At 37.7% G+C, this 15,140-nt stretch overlaps 1 protein-coding gene across 1 annotated transcript in view; it reads right to left on the bottom strand.

Moving 5' to 3' along the window:
* MYO6 (myosin VI) overlaps positions 1-15,140 on the bottom strand; it is a 187,506-nt gene that overhangs the window by 120,005 nt on the left and 52,361 nt on the right. The window contains 7 exon segments of the mRNA XM_030555784.1: positions 3,633-3,723; positions 3,725-3,777; positions 3,779-3,796; positions 4,853-4,950; positions 8,225-8,280; positions 10,922-11,027; positions 13,433-13,562. Coding sequence (XP_030411644.1) covers positions 3,633-3,723; positions 3,725-3,777; positions 3,779-3,796; positions 4,853-4,950; positions 8,225-8,280; positions 10,922-11,027; positions 13,433-13,562 — 552 coding nt within the window.

Below are 15,140 nucleotides of genomic sequence, written 5' to 3'. Positions count from 1 at the left end.
CTTAGAAACAGAAGATTAGAAAGCAGAAACTTCTCCTCCAAAGCTCAGAGAAAGCAGGCAGACAGACAAAGACCTCAGACACAAAATTCCCTCCACCCAAAGTTGAAAAAATCCGGTTTCCTGATTGGTCCTCTGGTCAGGTGCTTCAGGTGAAAGAGACATTAACCCTTAGCTATCTGTTTATGACAGACACATTGCTGCATGCAAGGAGCAGCAAAGGAAGCCGATGTGGGGGGAGAGCAGGGCAAACCTTACAGTGAGGAAGAGATGTCCTAAAGAGTCCAGGATGGAAGGGAGTGAAGCGTACAAAGAATCAACCACCATAGTAAGAGAAGAAAGAGAAGAGAGGAGAGGACTGAGAGCAGAAGAGAAATCATCAACACTGATTCACTGGAGATCATGGAAAGACCAACTGACAGGTTATGAGGGGGGATCATGAGGGATGGTTAGAGAGGGGAACTAAGGGTATGTCTACACTACAGGATAAATTTGAATTAGCTTAAACCGATTTTATAAAACATATTATAAAGTTGATTGTGCGCGTCCACACTAGACACATTAATTCGGTGGTGTGCGTCCGTGGTCCAAGGCTAGCGTCGATTTCTGGAGCGGTGCACTGTGGGTAGCTACTGTAAAATAATGAGGCCAATAACGTGGATTTGCGCCCAAACTAACCTAAATCGATATAGTAATATCGATTTTAGCGTTACTCCTCTCGTTTTGTAGGAGTACAGAAATTGATTTAAAGAGCCCTTTAAATCGATATAAAGAGCAGTGTAGTGTGGACAGGTGCAGCATCAAATCGATTAACACTGTTAAAATCAGTTTTAACAGCGTAGTGTGGACCAGGCCTAAGTAACAGAGAGATTAGAAAGAGAGCAGTCAGAGGTGTAGCGAGTGCCTCCATACCCTCCGACTGGAGGGGCCCCGCAAGAAAGGGGGCCCCTAAAAGTGGCAAAAAAAATGTAAAGTATAACTAGGTAAGTGACATTATTGACGCTATTGCACAATCCATGTCGGTTTTATTGACAAAACAGTGAAGTCATTAGATACATCATATTGCTATTGGCTACATCAGTTGTCTGGTCGGTCAGTTTCAAATTTTAGTTGGACCCATTCAAAGATGTGTATTTGCGTTCATAATGGTGGTTGGCGGATAAATGTTATTAATTTAGTAGTTTAGTTTTTTATCGTTTCCAATGCAGAAGCATGCTTGTGATGTCTAAGAGAATGTATAAGAGCGAGCTAGTAAACGAAGGCAGCAAAAGATGCCGAGAAGGAACTTGAGAAAATTCCAAAGTTGTCAAGTATTTTGCACTGCAATCCAACGTACAGGTACAGGAACATGAAACGGACAGCACTAGCAGTGACGAATCGTATCCAGAAGTGCTTCAAGTGAGGTCGAAGGTGAAGCCAGTTGTTCTACCAAACAAACTGTGACAGATATTCCAGCTGCTGCCAGGAAAGAAGTATCTGAATCTGAACCACTGACTGATGATCCAGGACATTGGCCGTCTATAATATCGGACAGGCAAGTGTGTGACATTGTTGCACGTGGCCCACCGCAGCAGAATGAAAGTTACGAATTTCCATTTAACGAGGAAAGACGGATGTTCACAAGTACACATTTCTATCGAACCATGGCAAATGGCAAGAAAATAAGACGTTCATGGTTAATGTACTCAGTTCAGAAAGATGCCATTTTTTGTTTTTCTTGTAAATTATTTGGCACTGGCGACATACCGCTACATCGTGGAACATCTGCTTGGAAAGCACTGCCAACGAACTCATAATGGAATTGAATCATTTTATTTATGTCATCGAGAAAGAGAGAGGACTTGTCACGGCAAACAATTTTTTAACGTACATATACAAGAACAGCCTTCAGGAGATATATCCGAATCTTTGCATTTGCATCACAATTCTTCTGACCACACCAGTTACTGTCGCTGGTGCTGAAAGGAGCTTCAGCAGAATGAAACTGATCAAGACTATCCTGCGCTCAACCATGACAGATGACAGGCTTTCTGCGCTTGCAGTTATCTCAATCGAAAACAAGATTGCCAGATCTCTGGACTATGACACAGTGATTAACAAATTTGCAGAGACCAAGGCTCGAAAGAAGCGCTTTGCGTAAATACGGAATACATGTACACTGTAGGCCTATGTATACATAATATGAACCCTGTATATTGTATAAAATAAATACCGCATTCCAGTTTCTGCATTGTAAGGGGCCCCGGACATATGTTCGGAGGGGGCCACGTTCTTTGTTGCTACGGCCCTGAGAGCAGTGCTTGCTGAAGACTAAGTCAAGGGAACAGCCCTTTGGCTGAGTGGGAGAGTTCAACCAGGGCTGCGGATCAATTGAAGAGGTGAGGGTGAGAAAGTGTGCAGTTGAAGAGTTTGGATGGGTCAACAACATGGAAACTGAGGTCACAGATGATGAGTGTGGGAGATAAGGAGAGGAAAAAAAAGAGCCAGGAGTCAAAATCAGAGAGGAATGCTGACAGCACCACGGAGCGAAAGGAGTGTCAGATGCAGTGTGGTTCAAATAAGGAGAAAGTGTGGAGAGTGGAAAGGGTTGGAAGCAGCAGGAATGGGAGAGAAGCCCAACACCCCACCACAGTCTGATCCAGAGCAGAAGTATCAGAGAAGTTGTCTCTGGCAGATGAGGCAGCACTAGAGGAGTGTCATATGAACGGATCCTGATCTCAGAGAGCCAGGAACGGGAAGGAGTGAGATACAAAGAGGTCATAGATAGCTGAAATCTTTTTAGAAATTGAGTGGGAAATCCAGAGACAGAAAGAGAAGGGGAGGAAGGATGGGAGAAAGAAAGGGATTATTGGCAGGAGGTTAAGTGGCATGAGAGGGACAAAGGTGGTGGCAGGAATGAATATGAGAGGTGGAGATTGTGGGGGTAAAGGAAAGGGCAGAGTTGGGGTAAATGTCAACAGAATTTAGGCGGATGCCATGGATGTGGGACGTAGATTTATGTTGGTGGAAGGAGATCAGAGTGGAGAAGGGAAGATGAGTGAGTGGAGCTGGTGGGAACTAGAGGGGGATGAGAATACACAGGAAGAGGAGACAAAACCAAAGAGGAGGGGATTCAGGGGGAGGGAAAGGAGTGCTATTTCCTGGTCCTGGCTCTATATATAATGCAATTCCTTAAGATACCAGTATTTTGGAGGAAAATAAGTATAAATTGTCGAGACAACTGAAGTCAGGTTACTGACAGAACCCATAGTTGATTCCATTAGGTTAAAGTCCAAAGGAAGGATCACTGATAAAAATCACTACTACAAGCCAGATGTACAATAGCTCGTTTTTGTAAAAGCAAAAAAATTCCCCAAGATTAGTGGCATGGAGAAATAAGCTACGGGAAATCCTTTAAGCAGAAAAAATGGTAGACAGCCTTATTTTAGGATCAAGTAGATTTTATAATGAATGGTTATGATAAATGAATAGAATAAATACACAATAATAAGAGATTACCACCACAAATTGGTCTTTTAAAGGTAACAAATAGAGGTTATGAATAAGATTTGTTGATATTTGTTTGAAAAGTTCATATATGTTAATAACAAGATGAGAAGATTTTAAAAAAAAATGTACAGCAGCAGCAAACTCACCCTAAATTTAATCTGGAGAGCTTAAATACAGCTTTGCCTAATATCTTCAGGAGCACCTGCACAAAGCCGGTAAAAGAGTGGTAATTCCTCTCTCTTTGCCTTGCACACAGATCCTGGATTTCTCCAGAAGATAATGTGACACAAAATCCACCAACCACCAAATTCTAGGAGAAAGAAAAACATTACATTTTAATCATCCAAAAAATACAGATATTTAAAAATATATCTGCTTGATCTGATCAACAGTGTTCCAACATGGCATGTTCTCTGTCAGTACCTAAGGATTGGCCACTACCAGGCAAAAGATGAAAACATTTCCTTAGATACTATTATATATTTAAAACTATTTTTAAAACACAATTAAAATATAACTTTTGTTAAGCTGTATAGTTATAGCATTTTTGGTACAAAAAAACCTCAGTCCAACAGTATGATTTCAGTCAGCCCCAAAATACCAGCTATAGACACGAGGGTCCAAATTTTCATACAGACACAAAAATGTTTATTCTTCATTTAAGTGTGCAAATCCCCCAAATGTACACATGTAATGCATGCACACACCTATGCATAATGTGCAATATTTACAGTTGTAAACATATCAGGAGAATTGTGTGCCAAAACCCGGTTAAAATCTGTTAACAGTACATTTTTTAATGCAGGGGAGTATCATTCTTGTAAATTAAAATTATATTCCATCAGTTTGACTCCAGTTTGCCAGTAATGACATGGTAAGGGGTGGCCCTCAGTTCTTTTTTTCAAGGACAGCAGAATACACCTTTTCCCTTGAGTCTGGTAAGCAAGGTAACCGTTGCTACCACTCAGCCTACTTCTGGTCTGGTGTATCTGTTCCCAGACAATGGTTGAATGCTGTATTTGCAGCCAATTGAAAATGTAAAGAGAGTAACATTTTAATAGGAAAAAATATAGAGCTCCTACAAAGAATGGGGTGAGAGAGAAGATCCTCAATATCAGAGTTTCTCTACCTCTTTGATACCAGGGAGTGGCTTGCTGCCTTCCAAAACTGTGTCAGGGAGATCTCAGGGACTAGTGTCAATCCACAGACCAGTCATCAAAAAACACTGCTGTATATGAATCAACAATGACTCAGGATGAACAGAGATTACATATTCACACGATGGGAGGGTGACACCCACCAAAAACCTATGCCATCAAACAAAACTCACCACTGAATACCTAACTACAAACAAAAGTACTCAAACCTTTTCGTTGAAGTGGATTTCTACAAATTTTCCAAAACGGCTGCTATTGTTGTTGCGAACAGTCTTTGCATTTCCAAAGGCTTCTAAGAGTGGATTGGCTGTTTAAAAATAAAAGATTTCAAAATTTGATTCAAAGATGACTAGCACAAAAAAAAAATACTTCACATCACTTTGAATAATTAGTTATCCTAACTGTAAAGTAACTACTGAGGATGATATTCGAAAGCTGAATAAGTCTTTCCGTTTAGAAATAAAATTAACATGACAAACTGCATTTTTTTTTAATTGTACTGAATCTATTGCGGAAGCAATTTGTAATACAAACTTTAAATATTCTACACCAGGTTGCGGTTCCTGATCTGAACTATAAAATATTTGGTGGCTATCAGTGAAAATGATTCAGCTAGTATTTTCTGAAAGAAAATTGGGTAAATAACAACAAACAAAATACAAAGTATGATGAACAATTTGAGGTCCAAGTCGATTGCCCCAAAATACAACTAATTTTCCCACCTATTCCTCAAGCAAAAGCACGAATAAGTATATATGAGGTGAACACTATGCACAGTAACATTAATAAGGGGGGAACCAAGAGCTGTGCTCTAAGAAAACCCAGCATCTATCCCAACAACATTTAGTTTTAAGGACTTAAAATTGTTGTTCGAATGGTGCATACTGAAAGAGGTAAGCTCTTCAGTAGCAAGGACCCCAAATCACGTAAAGCTTTACAGTTCAAAACTGACATCTGGAACGCCCACAGATACACATTGGAAGACATTGCTGACTTTGGAAAAGACTTGGAAGGTGCCTCCTATCACTAAAGTCCACCAAACAGGTGGCCACATTCTGCAGTAGCTGTAGCTCCCAGTCTTCAAGAATAGCTCCATCCAGAATGCATCGCAATAATTCAGTCCATACATATTGAACATGCACCGTTTAAGCTGCGCAGCACAGTGCTTCTGAAAAACAATTTTGCTAGCTAGCAAAAGCAGCAATAGCAAGCTTGGCAAAACTGTTAACACACCATAGAAAACTGTTTTTAAGGAACTGCTGACAACTTACAGTGACAGACTGACAATACCCTGTAATATCCTGAGGAACCCTTATGGAGTTGAGATAAAGTTTACTGAATTAAGGTTTATTGAATTAGGGTTGATACCTTTGGGGTACATTGTATTCTTGTGGGTATGTACCTTCTCAAGAAGTGGGGGGATGCTAACATACTTCCTCCGTTATCAGCGGAAGCCACCCCCTTGGAGAGGCGTGCATATACAAGTTAAAACTGGATTCTCCAGGGACCAACAAAGAAAAGATTTTTGGATAAGTAGCCTGGTTTTAAACTGGCTCAGAGCCACCTTCTTGATCCATGGAGGGCCCAATCCTCAGGGTAGGTATGGAAGGACTGGTCCTACTGAAGCCTCTGAATATTATGTGCTTGTTCTAAGCTGAAACTGATGAATTTATAACTACAAGGAACCCCTTGGGTGGGAATTTGAACTACTCCTGTCAGAAACTGTTAGGGTTGCGATGAAACCTGGTAAGTTTATTTGCATGCCTGAAGGTTCTTTTATTGTTTTTAATGTTTTCTCCGTGATGCTTTTATCTTAAGAATAAAATAGGCGTGCATAGAACTGTGTAGTAACTTATAATTGTTGACAACTACTCTTATCAGTCTCTGAAGAGAAATCAAGCAGGTATGCTCAGGCAGCTAGTATCTGCTGGGAATAACACAGTGAAGGCAGGGAACAGTGGAGCCTGGAAATTCCCCACTCAGAAGAGGTGACAAACGGTTCTCCACTCAGAAAAGCAATGGTTAGGGAGCTGGAAGCCTGGGTGCCCTGCCTGGACCACTGAGAGGAAATACAGGTGCAGCTGCCCTGCACTATGACACATGCCTTCACCTTAAAATTGAACTCCATTAAAACTAAAGAAATTCAGTAGGAATTGTTCCCCAGATTTAAAGCCTCTTGAAATATCTACAGGTCTGATGCTACTAATATTAAAAGGTTATCAATAGGAAACCCCAATAGTGGGATAAATTAAGTTGATAAAGTGTCAGACCTTCCTTGGAATTTTGTTATTCAAAATTACAACCTGATGGTTAAACTTCTTAATATGGCTCTCTTCACAGTTGTTATAAACAAAAATAAGTCTTTCAAGTTTCTGATATTTGAAAATCTGGGCTTCAAAGTTGCTATGTTAATAATAAATACTTATTGAAGAACTGTTAAAAATAGCTTACGTAATATTTCAGAAATGTGGATTATTGAATAAAAAGGTGACAAAAGGTTCTTCAGATCAGTTATAGGTTCTCCTAACAATACAGCAGTTGTGAGCATGCTTGTTAAGAAGGTGTTTACAATTTATTAAAAATTGTTTCAAACGTGCAGTAGATGCTACTGTAGATAGCACAATTATTTCACAGCTTTTTCCAAGAATACCTACGGGTACCAATCAATATTATGGAATGCAGCTTCAGGCATTATGTCCAACTGTCAGTCACTTTCTGAGATCCCACGGCACATAACGTGGATTTGGATGTTTATATACCCAGCTGTAATTAAGCAACATCATGCTTATTATACCAGATCTATAAAAACAAAAAATGAAAGCCTGCTCTATTTCTCTGAACAAGATCTAATGGCTAGAAGTTGAAGCTAGACAAATTTAGACTAGAAATAAGGTGCAAATACTTAACACTGAGGAATATTAACCATTGGAATAAATTAATAAGGATTGTGGTAGATTCCCCTTCACTAGAAATTTTTAAATCAAGATTGGATTTTTTTTTTAAAAGACATATTATAGTTCAGGGAAGTCCTGTCGCCTTATTATGCAGACTAGATAATCACAATGGTTCCCCTTCTGGCCTTATATTGTATTAATACAACAAATTTAAATCCAATAAAGATGACACAGAAGTAGTAATCAGGATGAGTTGTCTTATGACGTATACAAATTAACATGGCAGAAGATTGATTGGAGAAACCTTATTCTTGAAAATTGCTTCTGTGTTTCCTCCCAAATTTGAAAACAAAACAAAACACCCCATTCCACTAAAAACCACTGTTGTCAGTGATGGTCTAACTGCTTCTATACATATCAAACCAAGTAAGGCCCCACAAGTTTAATATCACACACTTGCTTATGCTTTTTCAGGACCATCTCAAAGAGTATTATTATTATTATTATGCGCTCAATATATCTACACTAAGTAAAACAGAAGAAAATCCCAGTCAAATATCTTTGTAAATTACATGGATTAAAAGGCCATTGACCTTTTATTCCCAAATTGGTTTGATGACATTTCAATTCTAGATTTTGTTGTTGTTGAACATTTTGACCTTTGTTCACTTTAACAAAATATAATACCTTCTACTATTCTTTCATCAATATCTTGACCGGTACCATAGGATTCAGTCAAATACCTGTAAAGAAGAATAAAAGACAATGTCCATCTCTCTTTTACTCCAGTCTGATTGAGGAAATTGTTAAATGTCTGTATTATATGTTGGTCATTTACATAGAGGGGAACATATCTGAACATTTTAAATGGAAGATTATTTTACAAGTTCTCTGTGCATACGCATTTAAATAAGTTAAAACACTCTTCTATTGTAAGAGGAACATAAGTATTTTTGTTGGCTTTGAATGTGGTTTTTGGTATTTCTGACTTCATTTTTACCATATTTTCATCTCTGTATATGTACATCAATATTTGTAGAAGTGTTTTTTTCTTGTCAATTTGACCAGTATATTATTGTGCCATCTGTAGGTATTGGTTAAGCTTTTCTACAGCACTTTTTATCCATACATCAGAAATTAATGATTATTCACATACATACTGTCTCGCAGCCTATAAACAAAATCCTGTTTGGATTCTGGAGAAGCAACTGCAGCTCCGTAATTAGGACAAAGTTCAATTTTACCTTTAAAGAAGGAATTAAAAAGGACTAATTTTACAAAAAGATAGTCTGCACTCCAAAACTGCATACACTAAACATAGCTTACACTTGGTGAAAGAGCACAAGTAAATCCACTAGTCAGTTTAGAGGTCAAAATCAAATTTAAAAATGGATCCTTTGAGAAATTTTGCCTCCACCATTACACTTATTTGTACCAGTTACTTATCAGTAACTAGATACAATGCAGACCCTTCAAACATTCCACATAGTCAAAACCCACTGAAATTTTGTAATCATTGGCTACCTTTGAAGAATATTTTAAAAGGAGCAGTGGTAATGTCTTCTTGTTATGCTTCATAACAAGGTTGCTCTTTCAGTAAAAGAAAATTCCACACAGAATTCTTTCAATACAGCTGCCATCTTCTAATGTTCTCAGGGGAAGCAAGGCCACAGGGAGTCCTCAGTTAAGATGCCCTCTTTCAAAACGCATCCACATCCCATTGCTTCCTATAAGAATGAAGCCAATTGGTCCTCAGGCTAGAGGGTGGCCTCCTAAGCTGTCAAAAGGCAGAGAACACCACTGAGGAGCAAGTGATTTTGGGCAGTGGCCATCTTTTCTGGAGTTCAGAAGAGAAGGAAAACTGGGGCATCTGCATGTAATGAAATGTGGGATGCAGAAGGGAGGGGGAAATTAGGGGTGCCTACAAGGGAAAGTGCAAGACAGGAGGAAGATGGAAAGAGATGTACACTCTCTGCATTACAGCACTCTGGCAAAGCAAATGAGCTAATAAAGTAGGCTTTACTGAGCAGTATTCTCTAGTTGTGCAGTTCTAGCATGGCAGCAAGCAGCCAGGGCATAGCAGTCAATCTAGTCATAAATGTTAAGATAAAATAAAAAATGATTTAAGGTTGATACTATGCATCTTCTAATCAATATCACATTAGTGTTCTCAGCGTTTCTTGTTTAGTTTTCACATAAGAACATACAAGAAATTCCCAATAAAATCCTATGTTATGTTGTAGTTGAAGCTGAGCACACATATCAGTATTTTTAAGACAATTACTTTTATTTCAGACTATGAGTTAGAAACCCAGGAAATTCACAGTTAAGGTTAAACTTAAAAGAAATACAAGCATGGTAAGGTATAGAAATGCACAGTTAGGGCAAAAACCATAATTCTGCCCTAGCATGACACCATTAAGGAAAACTAGAAAAAAAAATCTAATATCTGTAAAACGCAGCTTTATCTAATCTGGGACAACAAATACTAAAACTCCCAAAACATAATCATATGGGTATTACATTATGTCACTGGTGTAGAGTAAAGGTTGTTTGGGAGCTCTGTCATTTCCATATTTTATCACTAGAGCTACAGTTTTTGCATGAAAATTTTGAGTAAATTTCATGGCAGACATGCAGGGAATAAAAAGTCCCACAGAAGGGTCACCAAATGTAGTTTTCACTTTTACGTAGTAAAATGAATGTTTCACCTCGAAATATCATTTAATCCATAACTGCAGTTATTGATAGGCTATTTGGCTATACTTTTTATTTATTTATTTATTTATTTATTTAAAGGAAGAGATTGACACAAAAAAGTGTACCATAGCGGGGGGGCGGGGGATAAAATAGTGGATTATATAGTGGGGATGTTGAAATGTGAGGCCCAGAACACGGGAGGAAGGTTGGAAAGCAATGGTTCCTATTGCAATCTGGCCCACTGAGGTTTGGCCCATCCGCTCTCCCATCTCTATCTAGGGAGGTTGGACAAACCAAACCCAAGTGGCACTGCAAGCACATGTGCCAGGTTGCAATGCCCAATATGAAAAGCTGGCCAGGCTGTGTCCTGCAGGACAGCAGCCACCACTGCAGAGTGAGCTCATTACTGACTTTACTGAAACTCATGATTACTATGAACACAGTGACCACCATTCCAAAATCATAGTTTTATTTATCCTGTTTGCATTTCTTTTAAGTTTAACCTTAACAGTCAATTTCTGAAATCAGAGGATTGGGAGCATTCAGCTGTCTTGCTGGATCATGCCTTAAATATATATTAATAAAATTACAAATTACTTTAGAATTTATCTCTGAACATGGTATACTAATGTATCAATACAAAAGTTTCCCATTGAATAATTTTCTGGTTACACATATACAAACCTCAGAACAAATTTTGTATTTTCTGTCTTGCCAGCTCCTGATTCTCCAGAAACTATGATGGACTGACTCATCTTGAGTACCTTCATGTCACGGAATGCTTTATCGGCTAGAACAAAAATTACATTAAAAGGACACAAAGTTGTTATGTTACCCTCCTACCATCAACTGATAATCAGAATTAAGTTATGCTGTACATGACACCTAATTCAATCCCTTTGAGAACAAAAATCAAAACTCTACACATTTAAGTTTCTGCATTACATCCTATGAAAGTCCATTTCTGCTACCTCTGTACATTACATTACGGTGGCCCACCCTCAAAGAATGAAGCCTTGCATCTTCAAAGAGGCTGTGGGAGCAGACCAGATAACCTATGTATGACCCATAACAACTTAACAAGAGACATTTGCATGCAGACAATTCACTTGTATGTGAATTTCAAAGAGGTGTACTAGACTAGCAATCATCAACTCCTTCATTTTTAGTAATAGAAATCAAGGGTAGATACAAAGTGTATTTGTCTGTGTTTTTCTATATCCTGTTAGATGTTTAACAATGTAACCAAATTAGCTTGTTGATGATACATATGTTAATTTCTTTAACTATGTATGTGACTGTGTCCAGATGTAAGACACTGCAGGAAATAATATTATCTACATTGTCTTCGGCTTAATTATCTATGATGTAGTATGATATGATCATAACTATCTATGATGTCAGATTAGCCGGAGAATTGGCTAATTGTCTTATGTGAATGAGTGTAACTAGTTTACCTGTGTATGTATAGGAAATAGAAGATTTAACTTCAAAGCAATGGTCCACAGGCGATCTGCATTGCTATTCTTCCTTGGGGGAAGGCCCTGCTGTGACAATTTCTGTGAGGAGGCTTGTTAACCTGCTAGAAGAGCTATAAAAGAGAAACCTCAGGCCTGATCCTACCATCTCTAATCTGCTTAAACTTTGAACAGGGAAAGTATAAGTCATAAGATGGAGATCTTCCAAATAAGTATTTGGAATACCCTGGAAAATGCTTGGAAAGACTAACAGACTTTACATTTAAACTGCCTTTGGATTCTGACCTGTTGGGATGATTCCAGAGAGACTTTTATAAGCCAGCAGTTTATTCCATCACTGCTGTGATTTTCAGCTATGAACACCGGAAGTCATTTGTAAGTATATTGATATCTTAACCATTTATAACTCTGATTCTTTTATTCATAAATGTTAGATTTAAATTATTAAGGATTCGCTGACAGTGTGATATCTGGGTAAGATCTGAGGTTCATATTGACCTGGGGATAACTGTCTGTTCCTTTGGAACTGGTGAACCTCTCATATGGTGAAGAAGGTTTTCAATAACTTTTCACTGTATTAGACATGGATGTATAGATGGGAGCCAAGAGCTGGAATGCCTAAAAGCTCCTTTTTAACCAATATGGTATTACAGAAGCTCTTTTGTTACTGCCTTGGTGAATCGAATTATAGAATAAATCACCAGTTTTGAGGAGTGTTTGCCCTATTTCTTGCAGTCTGCCATGAGCATGGCTCTCTCGGTCTGGCCCATCCAGGCAGCAGAGTCACAGAGGCATAGACTTACACAGCTATTACTGAACTGAACTCTGGTGTTAATGTACAAAATAGTAGAGTGTTGATTTTATAGCTATGGAAGGGTTTTATTAAGAAATTTTCAGCTTCACATGACATTGTGACAAATTATATCCTGACACACTGACTTATTTTCATATTGTTTCAAACTTCCCACATTTTGTTGTTGTGTAAGACATCCTGAAAAGGAACTTCAATGAAAATTGTTTAAATGTTGTTTGATCAAAACAAAAAGTGTATAGTTTTCATACTCAGAGAGAATGTTAGCAGCACATCAAATTGATTCAATTATGACTCATATTTGTTGGGGTTTTTTGAATAATCTTCTATACGCTACACTACCTTCATACTAAACATATAAAGAACTTAATATTCACTATTAAGAACTTAATATTCACTTTATATACACATTAACTGTTTTCTTTATTTAAACCATTTAAAGGAATTTTAATGCATAAGAGGCAAAATGAAAAAGAAGGAACAATCCACACTGACAACATGTTGAAGTAGAAAGGGAATGAACTTCAATACTACTTACTGACTGAAATTTTCAGAATGTGGATAACATCACAACAGAAGCTATTTCCCTTTCAATTTTAATGATGGCATTTCTTAGTTTTTAAAATATTGTATTCTCATTTTTATGATGCTTTGATTGCATTGTTTATTAAACTATACATAATCTACAGTCTAAGCATTTTTGTTGGGAGATCAATAATATATTAATATTGAACACTGAAGCAGTATGTCAAAGAAGGAACAATGTGTCATTTCAGTACTGATTTATCTTATTTAAACATGGTTTAAAAATAGATGCTATTATATATGTTATTTAACATGCGATTGCAAGATGAACTGGGAATAAAAACATACTTTACAGAAGAAAGGCATAAATGTTGGACATACCTATTGCGTAGACATGTGGTGGTAATGTCCCAAGTGATTTACCCTGATACTTTTTAATAGTCTCTGAAGAATAAAGTTTAGGAATATCAAAATATGGGTTCACTGCAATAAGAATGTTGGCTACATAGGTCTGTGAAGAAAAAAATATTCATAGTAAACCACTAACAAGAATTCAACTAACTGGTTAAAAGCAACTCTTAATTGCTATTAAAGACAACAGAATCCTCTCACAGTTTAGAACAATGAAATTAGACTGAAGACAATCAAATATTGGCAGAAAAGTCTCATTGTTTAGGATTATATACAACTAATTCTGACACCATACTGCAAATACAGATGGGTAATACGCTCTTGGAGTGGCTGTATTTCTTAACAGTCTTTAAATGACATCTCGGAAGAGAGCAAAAACTTCCAGAGCTCTTCCTAAAAAAAACAAAAAAAACCCCAACCTCATACTCAATATAACTGTGCCCTAGACAACATTCCCCCGCCCCCTCGTAAAACAAGTTCTAACTCACAAAGGTGTGTGTAACTTGTCAATGAGCACATGAAGGCTGCCGTGAATCTACACAGCCACTGTATTACCAATATGTATCTCATTGGTCTTGGATGTATTGAACATCAATATAAATCCATATTCTACTGGAATAAAATTCCACAGATACACAGAAAAACATTATGCAACAACTAAACACATAATGTAGATTTTCTATCAAGCTAGAAAACAATTTGGGGTGAGACAACTTCATATTCACTTTTTAAAAATGTTTAACTATTTAAACAGCAAAGGTAGCAGATCCCGCATAGCAATATAGGGCTATTCTTCTGATTCATAGTTACAGCCAGACCAGATAGTCACAATTCCAGGGGTGGAATGGGGAAGAATGAAGATTCCCTACCTCACAGAGCAGTTATGTGGATAAATTCTTGAATGTGTGTGAGGTGCTCAGATACTACTGATGATGACCAGATTACATAAATGAATAGTTAGATGCCTGAGGATGAAACAAGAGATACTCTTGCACAAAAAAGACCCTAAAAAAGTCAGAAGATGAAGTGATTCAGGCTAACTGTTTTCATTTGCTGTTATTGAGTTGAAAATGGTGGAAAGCCCCAAGGAGGAGGTTGGATACAGGCCACTAACCCAACATGCATGTTCTGCATTGAAGTGGGGAGAGGACTGACTACACCTGTTCGCAGACAGGATATTTCACCTACTCTGTTCTCACTATTTCCCTGAAGAAAATTGTATGTGTAAAGATGTTCAAGAGCCACCAGTACTAATATTAACACTCCTCTAGCTTGCTAGATAAATTACATACCATTGATTCTGAAAACAGCATACAAAAAACAAATCTTGTTTACTCCAGTTATATTTGAAGTCACCAGGGAAAACTAGTTATGACAAAAATTGAACCGAATTGTATACCACAGATTCTGGAAAACACATAGGTAGCATTTATTTAAAACAGTGAAGCTAGATTCCAGAGCTGAAACACTGTTTCACCCTCATCTTTTCTCCTTTAGATATCTGTTTTGTGTATTTTGGGTTTTGTTTTTGTTTTTAAACTGCAGTCAAATTATTGATACTACCAGCATGGTTTCTAAAGCTGATGACTGGTATTCTGTAAATAATTCATAGCTAGCTGTATAATGTTCAGTTCAACAACTACTGAAAATGAGTGAACTCGATTTTTGATAGGAAAGC

The sequence above is a fragment of the Gopherus evgoodei genome, chromosome 3 (assembly GCF_007399415.2).
Source record: "Gopherus evgoodei ecotype Sinaloan lineage chromosome 3, rGopEvg1_v1.p, whole genome shotgun sequence".
Taxonomy (NCBI): Eukaryota; Metazoa; Chordata; order Testudines; family Testudinidae; genus Gopherus; species Gopherus evgoodei.
This window is presented reverse-complemented; position numbering and strand designations above follow the sequence as displayed.